The 13,858-nt window shown below is 46.6% G+C and overlaps 1 protein-coding gene across 2 annotated transcripts in view; it reads right to left on the bottom strand.

The window, feature by feature from the left end:
• Positions 1-13,858, bottom strand: part of NRP2 (neuropilin 2) — a 214,894-nt gene that overhangs the window by 37,921 nt on the left and 163,115 nt on the right. For both annotated transcript variants that reach the window (XM_035137736.3, XM_035137744.3), the window contains exon 15: positions 8,525-8,569. In XM_035137736.3, coding sequence (XP_034993627.3) covers positions 8,525-8,569 — 45 coding nt within the window. The remainder of the gene's footprint in view (positions 1-8,524; positions 8,570-13,858) is intronic.

Consider the following 13,858-nt stretch of genomic DNA (forward strand, 5'->3'; position numbering starts at 1 on the left):
CCATCTCCACAGAGAGGCCGTTTATTGGAGAGGGTAATGGAAAGGTGACCTTTCTTCTTGCCCTCCACCAGAGACCACCCCCTCAGCGGCCGACTGGAGTGACCCAGAGTGAGAACGTGCGGCAAACCTTGCGCAGAGCCTGTTCCAGACATAACTAGAGAGCCTTGAATATTAAGACCCTCTCTCTGGCAGGTATCAGCTTGCACGGTCCTCTCCCCTCAAAATAAAATTCAAAAAGTCGAGGAGAGAGGGAGTCGAGGTTCTGTTCCTGCCTGTCTTCATTCTTCATCAACTTATAGGATTAAGAAGCAGAATGCTTGATGCCATTCCAGCTATTTCGGTGAAGAAGCTCGACAATATGCCGCTCGCACTCATACTCACTCACCAAAGTGTACTAACGAGAAGCTTGCTTTGCTTTTAAAATTGATATTGTGAGGGGTGCTGGCTTAGAATATGGAGCTGCAAACATTAAAAGCTGTCTAAGTCCCAGTTCCCAAGGCAGATCACTGCATCTCGAGAAATCAATCTACCAAATTCATGTTACAGTCAGTGGCGAGCAGGAGGAGGGTAGACTCCGCAGGGCAAACTGCTCCAGATGACTCCATGCCAGGAGGGGAGTGTAGACTATGAGGGCCTCGGGGGTAAAGGGAGTGACTCCTGAGAGTATGTGTGATCCAGATTGTGCTGCCTTCAGTGGTTCTGGCTCCATTTCAAAGCCATGTGCCCTGTTGCCTCTGGAGTCATGTCACTGGAGTCTGCAGCCTCTCCTGAACCCGTGCCCTGGCAACTGCCTAAAGTCAGGGTCATGACACAACTGAGCCAAGCCACACAAACTGTTGCCAAGGAAGGCAACAAAGAAAATTTCCTGATCCTAAATATGTGAAGTAGTCAGGCCATGATAGAGCGTGAAGTACATTTTACTGGCTGCAACTCCCATCCCATCCCATCCCATCCCATCCCATCCCATCCCATCCCATCCCATCTCTTCAATGGGGGTTAAGATGGGGAAAGGAGCCAAATTCATAGCCAGTCTATGCACTGGGGGTTGTAGGAGAGGGGAGAGAGACAACATTTAATTCAGAGGACTTCCAATTAGCCTGATTCACACCCACCTTCTCTGCATTCCTTGCTTTCTCCCCCAAACAAAATATCCCTATACAGAACGCTTGGTTCATTTTCTAGTGGAAAATTCATCTTGTTTCAAGAAAATGAAACATTAACAAAGGTGGCCATAAAACAACACTGGAGTAATAACACTGCCTATCTCCTTAGGGAGGATGAACAAGCACATGCTGTCCAGCAAAGTGACAAATGATGTAAATATCTCCTGTTGATCTCCCTGCTGTGCCACCCAGGCAGCCCAGGAATGAAAAAACATAAATGGCAGTTTAATCACCAACCTCTTGTAGCCAAGTCACTGGCACTTCAAGGTCTGGATTCTGAGAGAGAGCAATTCAACCCTATGCCAAGGGGGAGGTGGAAGGGACTCTGTGGGTCCTTACTGGCTCAAGTCTGACCTTTCTTCCTTCTGTTCTACCGTTAAATGGTTAAACCTTGCTGGGAGAGGATGCTTTTCCCCCTTTCTCTTGCCTTCAGTGTGGTAGAAGTCAGAGAAAGAGAAACATGAGTGAATTAAATCAAGTTTCAACTGGGTCTTGGGTTTAGGGAAACCTCCACTGGGGGCGGGGGCGGGGAGGTATTCTAGATCTGTACAAAGAATGGGGTGTTTTGTGGGATCTCCGGACAGAATGGAACCAAGGAGACTTAAGTTCCTTCTGGCTACCCCTGGAAAAGAATCCATACTTTTTCTCGCATGGTGGACCAGGGATCAGTATTTGTGCCACACTGATTTCTAGGGAATGAAGTCTACAAATAAAAACGCATTTCCAGGGCGTCACCTGGGTAACGGGCTAATGTTTTCATTTCATAAATGCACCCGTTTCCTTGCTGTCGTTTCACCTTAACAGACTTTTCAAGCTTCTTTCAGCTTCCTTGGGCCCTGGTCCTGTGATCGCGCCCTCCAAGACAACCATTTCAAAAGGGATGTATCATCCTAGAATTTTGGTGCTGCTGATCACACCACAATCCCTCCTTCCCCATCATTAAATCATGCTTCTGAGCAATTGGCTGCAGCCACCGAGGGACCCTAATATTCTGTGTCTAGCTGCTAAAGTTGCTTAGGGTGGTTTCCAGGTGTGCCTGTGACTTCCTTACTCTCCGTCCCTCTTTCTTTTCAGCATGCAGTCGGGTGCGAGTACATATCCATAGTCATCTCTTGTAACATATAAACGGATGCCACAGGCTATATACATGTAGATATGGTACACGAGACCCCGAAGTGCCCTAATTATTTTCCCTCTCATCATCTTCTATAGTGTGATAAAGCCACTTTGGAGCCAACGGACTTTGTCACACTATCCTACTGCTAAAAATAGATGACCATTTCCTCCCGACTTAACACTGCAGATTCCATCACCTTTAGGATGCACGTACCAGGACCTGCCTTAAACCAACAGTCCGTCCTGCTTTGTGCTACCAACTCTGTGTGGCAGCAGCTTGCAAGAAGCTTCGGCTGCTCTGCCACTCTAGAGTACCTTTCGGAGAAGCCGCATGTCAGAATAAATGCTGAATATGGCCAACCTATGTCACGTTCTCTTTTGTCCACGACCCTCCCCGCTCCCCCATATCCTGATGATCAATATGTAAAGCATTTCCCTCCCCTGATCAGAAATAGCCAACTACGTGAGCAGGGAAATGCTCAGTGGAAGGGTCTCAAGTAGCAGGGCTAGGAAACATAACAGGTGAAGTGCTTTAACAAGCGGCATGGGGAGATGGATTGTTGGCTTGGGCTCAGATACGGCTCCTTGTGTATGTTTCCTAAAGGTAACAGGCCCTTCTCTTACAGGCTGAAACCAAAGTAACAGAACAACAACAACAACAACGGGTTGATCTTTTAACATCCCTAGTGTTGAGTGGGGAAAATATTGGCAACTGTTTTAAGTACAGTGGTACCTTGGTGTAAGAACAGCTTAGTTTATGAACAACTTGGATTAAGAACACTGCAATCCTGGAAGTAGGTGTTTTGGTTTGTGAACTTTGCCTTGGAAGCAGAACATGTTCCGCTTTCTGTTGAGTGTGTTCCATTTCTAAATTGAGTCCCCCGCTGCTGTGGGAAAGCACGCCTTGGTTTAAGAACGCTTTGGTTTAAGAACGGACTTCTGGAACGGATTAAGTTCGTAAACCAAGGTACCACTGTAGTTGGATAGGGGTGGGTTGTTGTTTTTTGTTTTGGTAATATATAGTTCTGCCCTTAGGGCCACTTTATAACTTATGCTTTATAGGGGGTACGCCTAGTTAGGCAAACATGCAAAGACCCCAAAAATGATAGACAGGTGCAGTTACACCTTGGATCCTGAACACCTTGAAACTCGGATGTTTTGGCTCCCAAACGCTGCAAACCCGGAAGTGATTGTTCCAGTTCGCAAACGTTCTTTTGGAATCTGAATGTCCAGCGGGGCTTCCGCGGCTTCTGATTGGCTGCAGGAGCTTCCTGCAGCCAATCAGAAGCCGTGCTTTGGTTTCCGATCCTTTTGGAAGTTGAACGGACTTCCGGAACGGATTTCCGTTCGACTTCCAAGGTACGACTATATTTGAAAACAACTGTAGATTTCTGTTGGGGGAATGCTTGGTGGAAAACCCAGTTCTGCTGTCATGGGTTGTAGCCAACGTAGCACTAAGCCACGTTGTTCTGTGGTGCCCCCAACCCTCTGGAGTACATTTGGGGACCACACAGGGGGAGGAGGGGGGAATCCCCTTCTCCGAGTGCCTACCCAAAAAGTTTTGTTGAGCTGAAAATCCCTGGCTGCTGCTTTGAGGATTCCCCCAACCAGCCTCAAATATCCCAGCGAATACCTGGCAGCTAGAGCTTCTCCCATTTGTTTCCCCTGCCGTCTACTGAGCAGTGCGTGTGTGGGATCCTGCTTCAACTGGGCTGAAAAGGACACGCAATGAAGGACTGGGAGGAGAGAACTCTTGAGGTGTGGGGAGGGAACCATAGCTACCTCGTCTCCCGAGTTTAAAAGCGCAAGAGGAAATCTCTGGGCTGAAACCTGGCAGTCCTGCTTAGTCCCATCAAAATGTTTACACAATCTTTTCTGACGCAAAAAATGGCCTGTGGAAGTCATCCCCGTGTCCTTCAGTTGCGAATCGCTCCAAGCTGTGCTGATGTGGAATACAGCTGTGCCTGGGCTTCTGTCAGGTTAGGTGCCTCATATATGAAAACACAGCAGAGTGATGCACAGCCAAGCCATCTCATAAAATCCACCCCTCGGGCCATACAATCTCATATGTTCAACAAAATTACTTTTAGGCTGGTGTTGCTAAACTCCGCTTCCCAGTAAACACGGGGCTTTGCTTTTGTTTTCATTTTCAAGGGTAACTAGCAATTTGCATTTGCCTTACCTTTTGTGAAGAAGGTAAGGAGCATTCAATGAAGCATTTAATTTATACAAGGCAGAGGGCCGGCTGGAACTTACTCGAGTTCTCATCGTGGGAATAAATCTGTGTCTAGGGCAGGTATGTCAAACCTGAGGCCCTCCAGATGTTTTGGCCTACAACTCCCATGATCCCTAGCTAGCAGGACCAGTGGTTGGGGAAGATGGGAATTGTAGTCCAAAACATCTGGAGGGCCGCAGGTTTGACATGCCTGGTCTAGGGTATACCAATTCAGGATTCAGCCACACTTCTACTTGTCCCCCATGCTTTCTAGGTCTGAGCAGTTTTCTGTTTGCCCAGCCACTATCCCCAGGAAAACCCACTCTTTAGCGCCAAATCAGAGCAAATATCAATCCGCCAAAAACCCAATTGATGTTTGCTCCAAATCAGCAGTAAAGATTGGGTCTTCCCGGGGGAAAAGCGGCAGGACAAGCCGAAGTCCGGATGAGCCCTCAGGCTACATGACTGAATATTCCTCCATATGAAAAGAATCTCTGCCCACAGAAAACTAGCACATCGGGGAGAAGGCTGGATTAGAACACTTCTACTAGACACCTAGGTCTCTGGTTTTGTTTGTCATGTAGAAGGATTCCCACCGCGCCACAGAGGAACATTTATGCATGTGAAACTTCAGAGACACTAGTCAACCAGCAAGAGCTAGGCCAGAATCATAGCTGGGTGTTTCTGCAATCACAGATTAAAATGTGGGCCCCAAATTCTCCATCAGAACACGCTGTGAGGATGGTGCAGCACAATCGCCCTCCTGTCTTTTGAAAATGTGACAGAATTGGACCTCAGGCCGCCCTTTCTGTCTCCTCCAACTGGAGTGAGAAGGGAGCATGCCTGAAGTAATATCCTATGGTTTATTAGTAGCTCTGAACAAATATACCCAGGACTGGAGCAAGCAGTGCCCTCAGAGAGGGGCTCCGCTGAGAGCCCAGCATGCTTTGCTTCATCCTGACCATACTTTGAATGAAGATGGAATCAGTGGTGTGCTCACGGCCAGACTGCTGTACCAGAGAACCTCCGCTCTGATTTCTCACATTGAAACCAAACAAAATGCCAGAACGTTTAGAAATAAAATATTTGGCTTTTAAAAGCCAAGCTGCCATTCATATGTAGCAGGGCTGCAATTCACTCTCTGGTCCATCTCTGCATCCTCCCGCTCACTCCCATTGATAAAGGGCAGTGTATAAATTGAAAGAATAATAGTAATATGCTAATGCAAAGGCAGTGGAAGGACAGAAAGAGATTCCTAGCCTAGCACAAGCGCAGCAAGCATAGAAAGACCTGAGATCATGGATGGTGGACAAATACAGCAGGATTTGGGCAATCATAGTACGCAAATGACGACTCCAGTTACTACTGTATATGAAAGCCAAGTTGAACTATCTGCCATTCATGAATGAAGGCTTAAGGGAATTCCCGTTAGCTCTACAGATTTGCTTGCAACGTAACTTCTTTGCAATGTAAGAACAGTAGAAGAGCCTGCTGGATCAGGCCCATGGCCCACTAGTTCAGCATCCTGTTCTCACCGTGGCCAACCAGAATCCCAAAAGCAAGGCCAGAGCACAAGGGAACAGCGTCAGCCATCACGTCAACAGTGGCAAAAACTTGGAGTTGAACTATTGGGTCTGCTTCCTATTAGGAAAATAATAAATGAGCCAGCAAAATCTAAGTATAAAAATAATCAGGACTAGGTTGCTAAGGAACTTTAAGCATTAACTTTCAGATCAAAGCAGAGGTTTATGGATGTCTTTGTACCTTTCACCTTTGGCCATAACATATGCACTACCTTCTCAGTGTTCTACGCCAGACGACTTTACAAACTACTTTTCAAAGAGAAAACACCTTCTCCCACCCACTGAGAAGGCATCTCTTCTGGAAATCAAAGCCAGCAGCTTTGGCAAAGCGTCAGCAACGGCTTGAGAGTGCTCCAGGAAGAGCAGTCTATCCAATGATAAATAAAAAGGAAATGATTTAATATAAGCAGAAAGCTCTTGGAGGCGGATGCTCCCTTCCCGTTTTGCCGTGCCGGGGTTTTCCACCCCACAGGTGAAAAGAGTGTTACACAATGAGACGAAATGAAAAATCTCTCGGGATAGAAGGGAGCTGCCAGGCTCCGTTCCCCACACCACAGCATCGCCACTGACGCAGAAATAAGTTTAATGAAGAGGACAGTCTCTCCGAATCCCTCTCTCCTTTTGTTTCCCCTCTGAAGGTTTTATCAACTTGAGGCATCCCATTTTCTGTTCTCCAGGCCAGAATTAAGCTATTAAATGCACAATTTCACCCAGCTTCTCTCTTACTAAATGTCAGCTTTCAAACTCAGGGTGACAGTTGTTCCAGTCCCCTTCCCATCCCGCCCTCCCTACTGCCGCGGTCCCTAAGAGCCCCACCGCAGCCCCTGCCTTGCCATTTTTTGGCTGGAATGCAAAAGCTCTCTGTGCTAAATATTAATCATTGCCACCTCATTGCACTTCTAATTCGCCGCTGATTTGGGGGTTAAGCCTCCCTGCGGTTGCCGTTCATTCCCCCAGCCCCACATCTTAAAGCCTTATCGCTCCTCCCTAGGCGCTGTGGAGGCACAGGGGTTTATCTGTAGCCACATTTATCTCTGTTACCATTTGGCCTCAATTTTATTACATCTGGGCGAAGCTGCTGCGTTAAGACCCACGACCTAAAGCTTTCACGTGTCCCTTTAAAGTCGGTTTGGGAAAGGCTTTTGACTGGGCTGCAGGGGGCACACCTGGAAGATCCAGGGATCTGTTCCAACACTTCTGATCCAGGCAAACAAGAAGTTTGGGGTGCCTGACCTCTCTAGTCTGTGTGAGATGGAGAGAAAGGCAACTCCAGCTCAGGATAGCCCTCAGGCTGTGCAGTCTGCAAACACTGACGCCTCTCACAGGGTGCCTCTGCCATTAACATCTGGGTGACAAGCAGAAATACTGTATCTGGAAGGAGATACAGTGGAGAAGAAAAGCACCGGTTGAACTTCAGCCTGTCACACCGCAGTTAAAGGCTTAAAAGCTGCACTTTTTTAAAAAAAACAAAACTAAAAAGTGTGCATCAAGGTTCACATACTGAGCAGCAAAGGTTATTGTCAGGGATGAGGTGACTACTCTTGAGTAACGACCTTCCACATGCTTGTCTTTCAGACGTTTTTATTGGTGCACATTATTTACAGTGTAACGAACTACTGATTCCATGTCTACCCGCTCGAGTCAGATTCCTGCACTGCCTCCCTCCGCGTTCTGGACCAACATAAAAGCCTCGGAACTGAGAAGCGCCTCCCTTTCCTCCTCCCCCTCAATTCTGGCATCGGGGGGACGGGTCTTCTGTCTGACCGATTCCTGTCCTCTCTGTCCTCCTCCCTTTCTTCCTGCCTATGGAGCAGGGACTCTTGGATGCTGCCAGAGCCCTGGCCCTCCCTCTCCGTTCCCTGACTCCCTCCTTCAGACCCTTCGCTCTCATGACTGCTGGGAGACGGGCTGCATCGGATGGAGGGGGGGTTCTCTATAAGCCCTCCCCCTTACAGTTATTGACCCAGGTGAAAGAAAGGGCACCTGAACAGAATTCTTCCAGTTCCCCCTGGGAGCCAAAATGCAGAGTTTGCACTAAAGAGGATCAGATAAGTACACCTATTTGCATTTCATTTGGGGGCTAAGCACCTACAAGTGACCTGAAAACTTGGAACAGGTTTTCGTTTGGGAAAACCTTCCTCAAGCTTTCAGACAACTTAGACAGATTCAATAAAAGCGGGAGAAAAACTATTCTGTGTTTGATGGGGCAAATAAATGCCAAGCTACTTTTAGCCCCCTTGTCTGCAGACCGTATCTAGTCTAGTGCCACCTGCTGGTGTTAAGGGATAATGCAAATGTAAACATCTTGCATAGCAGCAGATCTTGTGTTAGTTTTTCTGTTTGTTTCTTTTGCGTGAGCGCACACACACACACATTGTTATTTTTAAAACTAAAATAAAAAAAATCATGCAGTAAGAAAGAAACTGCTAAAAGATATGCAGTTTTACCTGAAATTTCAAATGTGTGTTCTCCGGGGAAAGCTGCGATGGGTTCTGTAAAGAAACAGGAGAGTTGAACTTTAGTCCGATCTCCAAGACAACAAATGAGGATTCCCCAAGACAGCCTTAGCGACATGTGATCCTTGCAACAATGCAGAGAGCTCAGACCTACAAGAGCCTCTTTGTGTAGCTTCCCCCCCAAATTGCAGTTTTAACTGATTCCCCCCCCCCCTGAACTTAAGAACTCTGCTGGAAGACATATCTCTAACAAAGCAATCCTATGTGTGTTTACTTGGAAGTCACACTGGGTGCAATGGGCCTTACCCCCTAATAGTAAGTGTCTTTAGGATTACAGCCTGACTCAACTTTTTCCTTCTAGAGCAGGGGTAAGCAACCTAAGGCCCGGGGGCCGGATGCGGTCCAATTGCTTTCTAAATCTGGCCCGCAGACAGTCCGGGAATCAGCGTGTTTTTACATGAGTAGAATGTGTCCTTTATTTAAAATGCATCTCTGGGTTATTTGTGGGGCCTGCCTGGTGTTTTTACATGAGTAGAATGTGTGCTTTTATTTGGTTGTGTATCTGAAGAAGTGTGCGTGCACATGAAAGCTCATACCAAAATAAAAAACTTAGTTGGTCTTTAAGGTGCTGCTGGAAGGAATGCTTTTATTTAAAACGCTTCTCTGGGTTATTTGTGGGGCATAGGAATCCGTTCATTATTATTATTATTTTCAAAATATAGTCTGGCCTACCACATGGTCTGAGGGACGGTAGACCGGCCCACGGCTGAAAAAGTTTGCTGACCCCTGTTCTAGAGACATCACGAGATCAAAGTGTCCAAGCATTCATTCCCTACGTACAACAGAGAACACATACCCCCTTTCTGGAGTCAAGTTGACACATGTTTGGAAAGAGATTTTTATGTATAACATTAGCAGCTTCTGTAGTTACATGAGCATGTAGATGGCATGAATTCTCCCCTCCTCTTGGCCCTGTATTTCACGTGGTCTGTGGCGCCTGAAGCTACACGTTGCATAGGGGAGTGTTCATCCCGGCGTCTGACCAAGCGCTAAGCAACATTGCTATGTTACTCATGCTTTTAAGAAAATATGCTTGCCGGCCGATTTCATTTTTAAGAAAAATCAGGTACACAGCTCTGGTCTGCAACCTACGTCTGCTGCTGAAAACCCTCTCCTACCTCCACACTGCTTTGATTCTGCAGCTGCTTTTTCCCCCTCCCAAGATTAAGCTGGCCAGTTTAAACGTGCTTTTTTTCAAAAGTGTGAATAGTATACCATGCTATCTGACCACAAGATTGGCTAGTTTGGGGTGCATTAGACCAGTGGAAGGGAAACTGAGCTCAAAGGTATACAGTCTTCCGCATGGGAAGATATCAAGCCCCAGTATACCTGAAGGAGCGTCTCCACCCCCATCCTTCAGCCCGGACCTGAGGTCCAGCTCTGAGGGCCTTCTGGTGGTTCCCTCACTGCGAGAAGTGAAGTTACAGGGAACCAGGCAGAGGGCCTTCTCGGTGGTGGCGCCTGCCCTGTGGAACGCCCTCCCATCAGATGTCAAGGAAATAAACAACTATCCAACTTTTAGAAGTCTTTGGAAGGAAGCCTTGTTTAGGGAAGTTTTTTTAATGTTTGAAGTTTTATTCTGTTTTTAATGTTCTGTGGAAGGCCCCCAGAGTGGCTGGGGAAACCCAGCCAAATGGGCAGGGTAGAAATGATTTATTATTATTATTCTCCTTAAAATGGGTATATATATTTTTTCGTAGACATTCTGACTCACTCTTAAACTGCCTCAAGTATTTACCCCTGATTTTGTATTGCAAGGATTATGGTGGGTGATTCCTCCCCATCCCCGGCCGGGTCTTCTTTGCTTTTAAAAGCTTTGTTGCAAGCAGAAAATAATGTGATAAAGTTGTTCCTTAGCCCAGGGCAGCAATGGTGGCAAAAGCTTTCCCTGCTGAATTTTGCAGGCAGCCTACAACTCTCAAAGGCCACAAAGATGTTGGCCACCATTTGCTGCAGTGCCACTTTACAAGGCTGTTCAAAAGGAACCACATGATCCGAGCATCTCCGGCATTCCAGAAAGAGGAAACCTAGTCAGGACCTCTTCAGGCCTCCTGGCAAGAGTCAACACTTGATTGCTTTCGCCTTGCCCAAATAAAAAGCTTTGTAGTTTTGCAAATGGGTAAAGGGACTTCAATTTCTTCCACCTAACCTAGGGATGGGGAAGCTGTGGCTCTCCAGTTGTTGATGAACTACAACTGCCACCATCTCTGACCACCGGCCATGTGGCTGGGACTAACAGGAGTTGCGAGTCCAGCAACAGGCTCCCCTATCCATGCGTCAGCTTGGGCCCACTTTTCCACCTCCCCGCTAGGCTCCTGGCACAGCCCTGGCACAAGCCAGATGCCCACTGAAACAGAGACGGGTAATTTTTTGTGTGTTTCTTATTTTAAAGCAGTAACAAGCTGCTAGAAGCAAACGGGCCAGAGAAGCAACACTCAGAAAAGCAGCGCTCTGCGATTCCATGCTTTCGTTACTTCTGCATTCTGGCTGGGAACACAGTCTCTTGGCTCCAGTGCAGTTTCAATGGAGTGCTCTGAAACAGTCGCCTTTCCCCAGAATGTAAGTGACAGGTTTGTCAAAAGAACAAAATAATAATAATAATGATTTGAGTTATTAGATCCTTTCCTCAAGTTGAAAAGGAATTTGATTACTTCTCTGGGTGACAATTTTGAAGCAGTAGCTTGCCGCCACTCCAGTTGCTTCCTTTTTGTAGTTCTGAGAGTGGGGGGGAGATGCACAGAACGGCTCTGGCTCTGATATTATTTCAAATACTGAATGATTCATCGGAAGAACCAGCTTCGCAGTCAAACACTTGAACTCAGTCCCCCCCACCCCACGCCACAAGAAGCTGCTCTCAAAATCCTACTTTGGAGACAAGCATCCCTGTGGGGCAAACAGGAGCTAAAGGGAGGTGGGTGCAGTTTAAATCAGGAAGACAACATGAGGGAAAGGATTAAGTTTTTGCTCCTCAGCCGCTGCAACCCCAATCTCAAACCACTCTGGCTGCTTTTGCATTTTAAAAAAAGCTGCCCTCCCTATTCACAGATTTCCCACCGCATCCTGTTTGATCCTCAGACAGTTTGGCATTTTACACAGCAGACAAAATTTGCAACTCGTATACCAATGCAACCTCAGGGTTTTTGTGTGTGTGTGTGTGTGTGTGTGTGTGTGTGTGTGTGTGTGTGTGGATGACCTGCCTATATCATGAAATAGCCATTGTATGTTCGGTGGAATCCTAACACAATTAATTTTCCAGGCAAGTGTACAGAGATATTTAAGAACACATGTCTGTGGTTTACTATATTTGGTCTATAAAATGTGGGACTGCACTAAAGCATTCTGTTTCTTGTTTAATTTCCAACGGTGTGCACATATATGGGCCAAGCTTGCCTGGAAACTGAGTGCTCTTTCTTTTTTTTCTTTTTCTTTTTTAAAAAGTATACTTGCTTTCCCCTCCACAAATGGCTTACAAATGTAAAAGCAAGCAAAAAATCAGCAATGGTCCAGTGATTAAATGCAAGCCCAGAGATTAAAGAATAGCCTCAGAAGTATGTTGCTTCATCTTTGTGAAGTAATACAGGCTGGGAGGTGCCCTTTGTGTTATTTACTCATGGGTAGAACTGAAATCAGGGACCCAGGTGGCGCTGTGGTTAAACCACTGAGATTAGGGCTTGCTGATCAGAAGGTCGGTGGTTCGAATCCCTGTGACGGGGTGAGCTCCCGTTGCTTGGTCCCAGCTCCTGCCAACCTAGCAGTTCGAAAGCACGTCAAAATGCAAGTAGATAAATAGGAACCACTACAGCGGGAAGGTAAACAGTGTTTCCATGTGCTGCTCTGGTTTGCCAGAAGGGCTTTGTCATGCTGGCCACATGACCTGGAAGCTATACGCCGGCTCCCTCGGCCAATAATGCGAGATGAGCGCGCAACCCCAGAGTCGGTCACGACTGGACCTAATGGTCAGGGGTCCCTTTACCTAGAACTGAAATCACCCACATTACATGCCCTTACTCTGAACACTGGGGGGTGGGGTGGATTCAGACTTATGGCAAAGAAGCAGAACTGAGTCAACTCTCTTCTAATAACCAAGTAGCATTAGACTGAGCAGCCAGCCGCAGGCAAGACTGTGAATATGTAAAGCTCTTTAATCAACTCCAGAATTCTAATTCAAGGTATTTTATTAAATGATTCAAGATAAAGGTGTAAGAGATATCAGAAACTGCACAAAAGAAAATAAGCAGTAATTTTCCAACTAATTTTTCATCTAATACAGTCCCTGCATTAGTGCACTGATGTTATGTGCAGTCAGGTGGAGCTGAATTGAGCGAGCAGAGTTCTCTCGGCCAGCAGAGAGGCACTCAAACCAACCCGGTTTTCAGGTTGTGTGCCAGGAAAATGATGATGATGGTTGGGTCAACCACCTAGTCCAAAGGGGGCATGGAGGTATGGAGGTATGGAACGCCATCATGTAGACTGGAACCCATGGAGATGGGTGCTTAGCACCAGCCATTCACAGAAATCAGGGAAGGAGGGATGTAAATTGGGGAAGAACTCCTTTTGGGTTCTTGCTACATGGGTTTAACTAAACGGGAAAACATCCCATTCAAGTAAAATGCAGGGCCTATACAGGCGTGCAAACTTGGCCCTCCAGATGTTTTTGGCCTACAACTCCCATGATCCCTAGCTAACAGGACCAGTGGTCAGGGATGATGGGAATTGTAGTCTCAAAACATCCGGAGGGCCGAGTTTGCCTATGCCTGGCCTATGAGCACCTAAATTATTGTTATTGGGAACTAGGCGGAGGGCCTTCTTGGTAGTGGTGCCCACCCTGTGGAATGCCCTCCCATCAGATGTTAAGGAGATGAGTAATTACAGTATATAACATTTAGGAAACATCGGAAGGCAGCCCTGTATAGGGAAGCTGTTTAAGGTTTAACGTTTTACTATGTTTTTTTATATGCCGGAAGCTGCCCAGAATGTCTGGGGCAAACCAGTCAGATGGGCAAGATACAAATAAATCATCATCATCATTACCCTATGTTTTGCTTGGTAGAAGATGAGTTTTCTTTAAAAAAAACCCAGAGTTTTGGACCTTTGGCATTCATCACATACGGCAACTAGTCGCAATTATTTGGTGAAGAAAAGGTATTGTTCATGTGCTTCACAACATTCATAGTTCTTGGGAAATTATGGAAGTAGATCCCAAGGTGAAGCCTTGAAGAGCTGTGGCTCATAGCAACACTGGGAGCTGTCTTCTAGCAGATCAGA

The sequence above is a fragment of the Zootoca vivipara genome, chromosome 1 (assembly GCF_965207765.1).
Source record: "Zootoca vivipara chromosome 1, rZooViv2.hap1.1, whole genome shotgun sequence".
Taxonomy (NCBI): domain Eukaryota; kingdom Metazoa; phylum Chordata; class Lepidosauria; order Squamata; family Lacertidae; genus Zootoca; species Zootoca vivipara.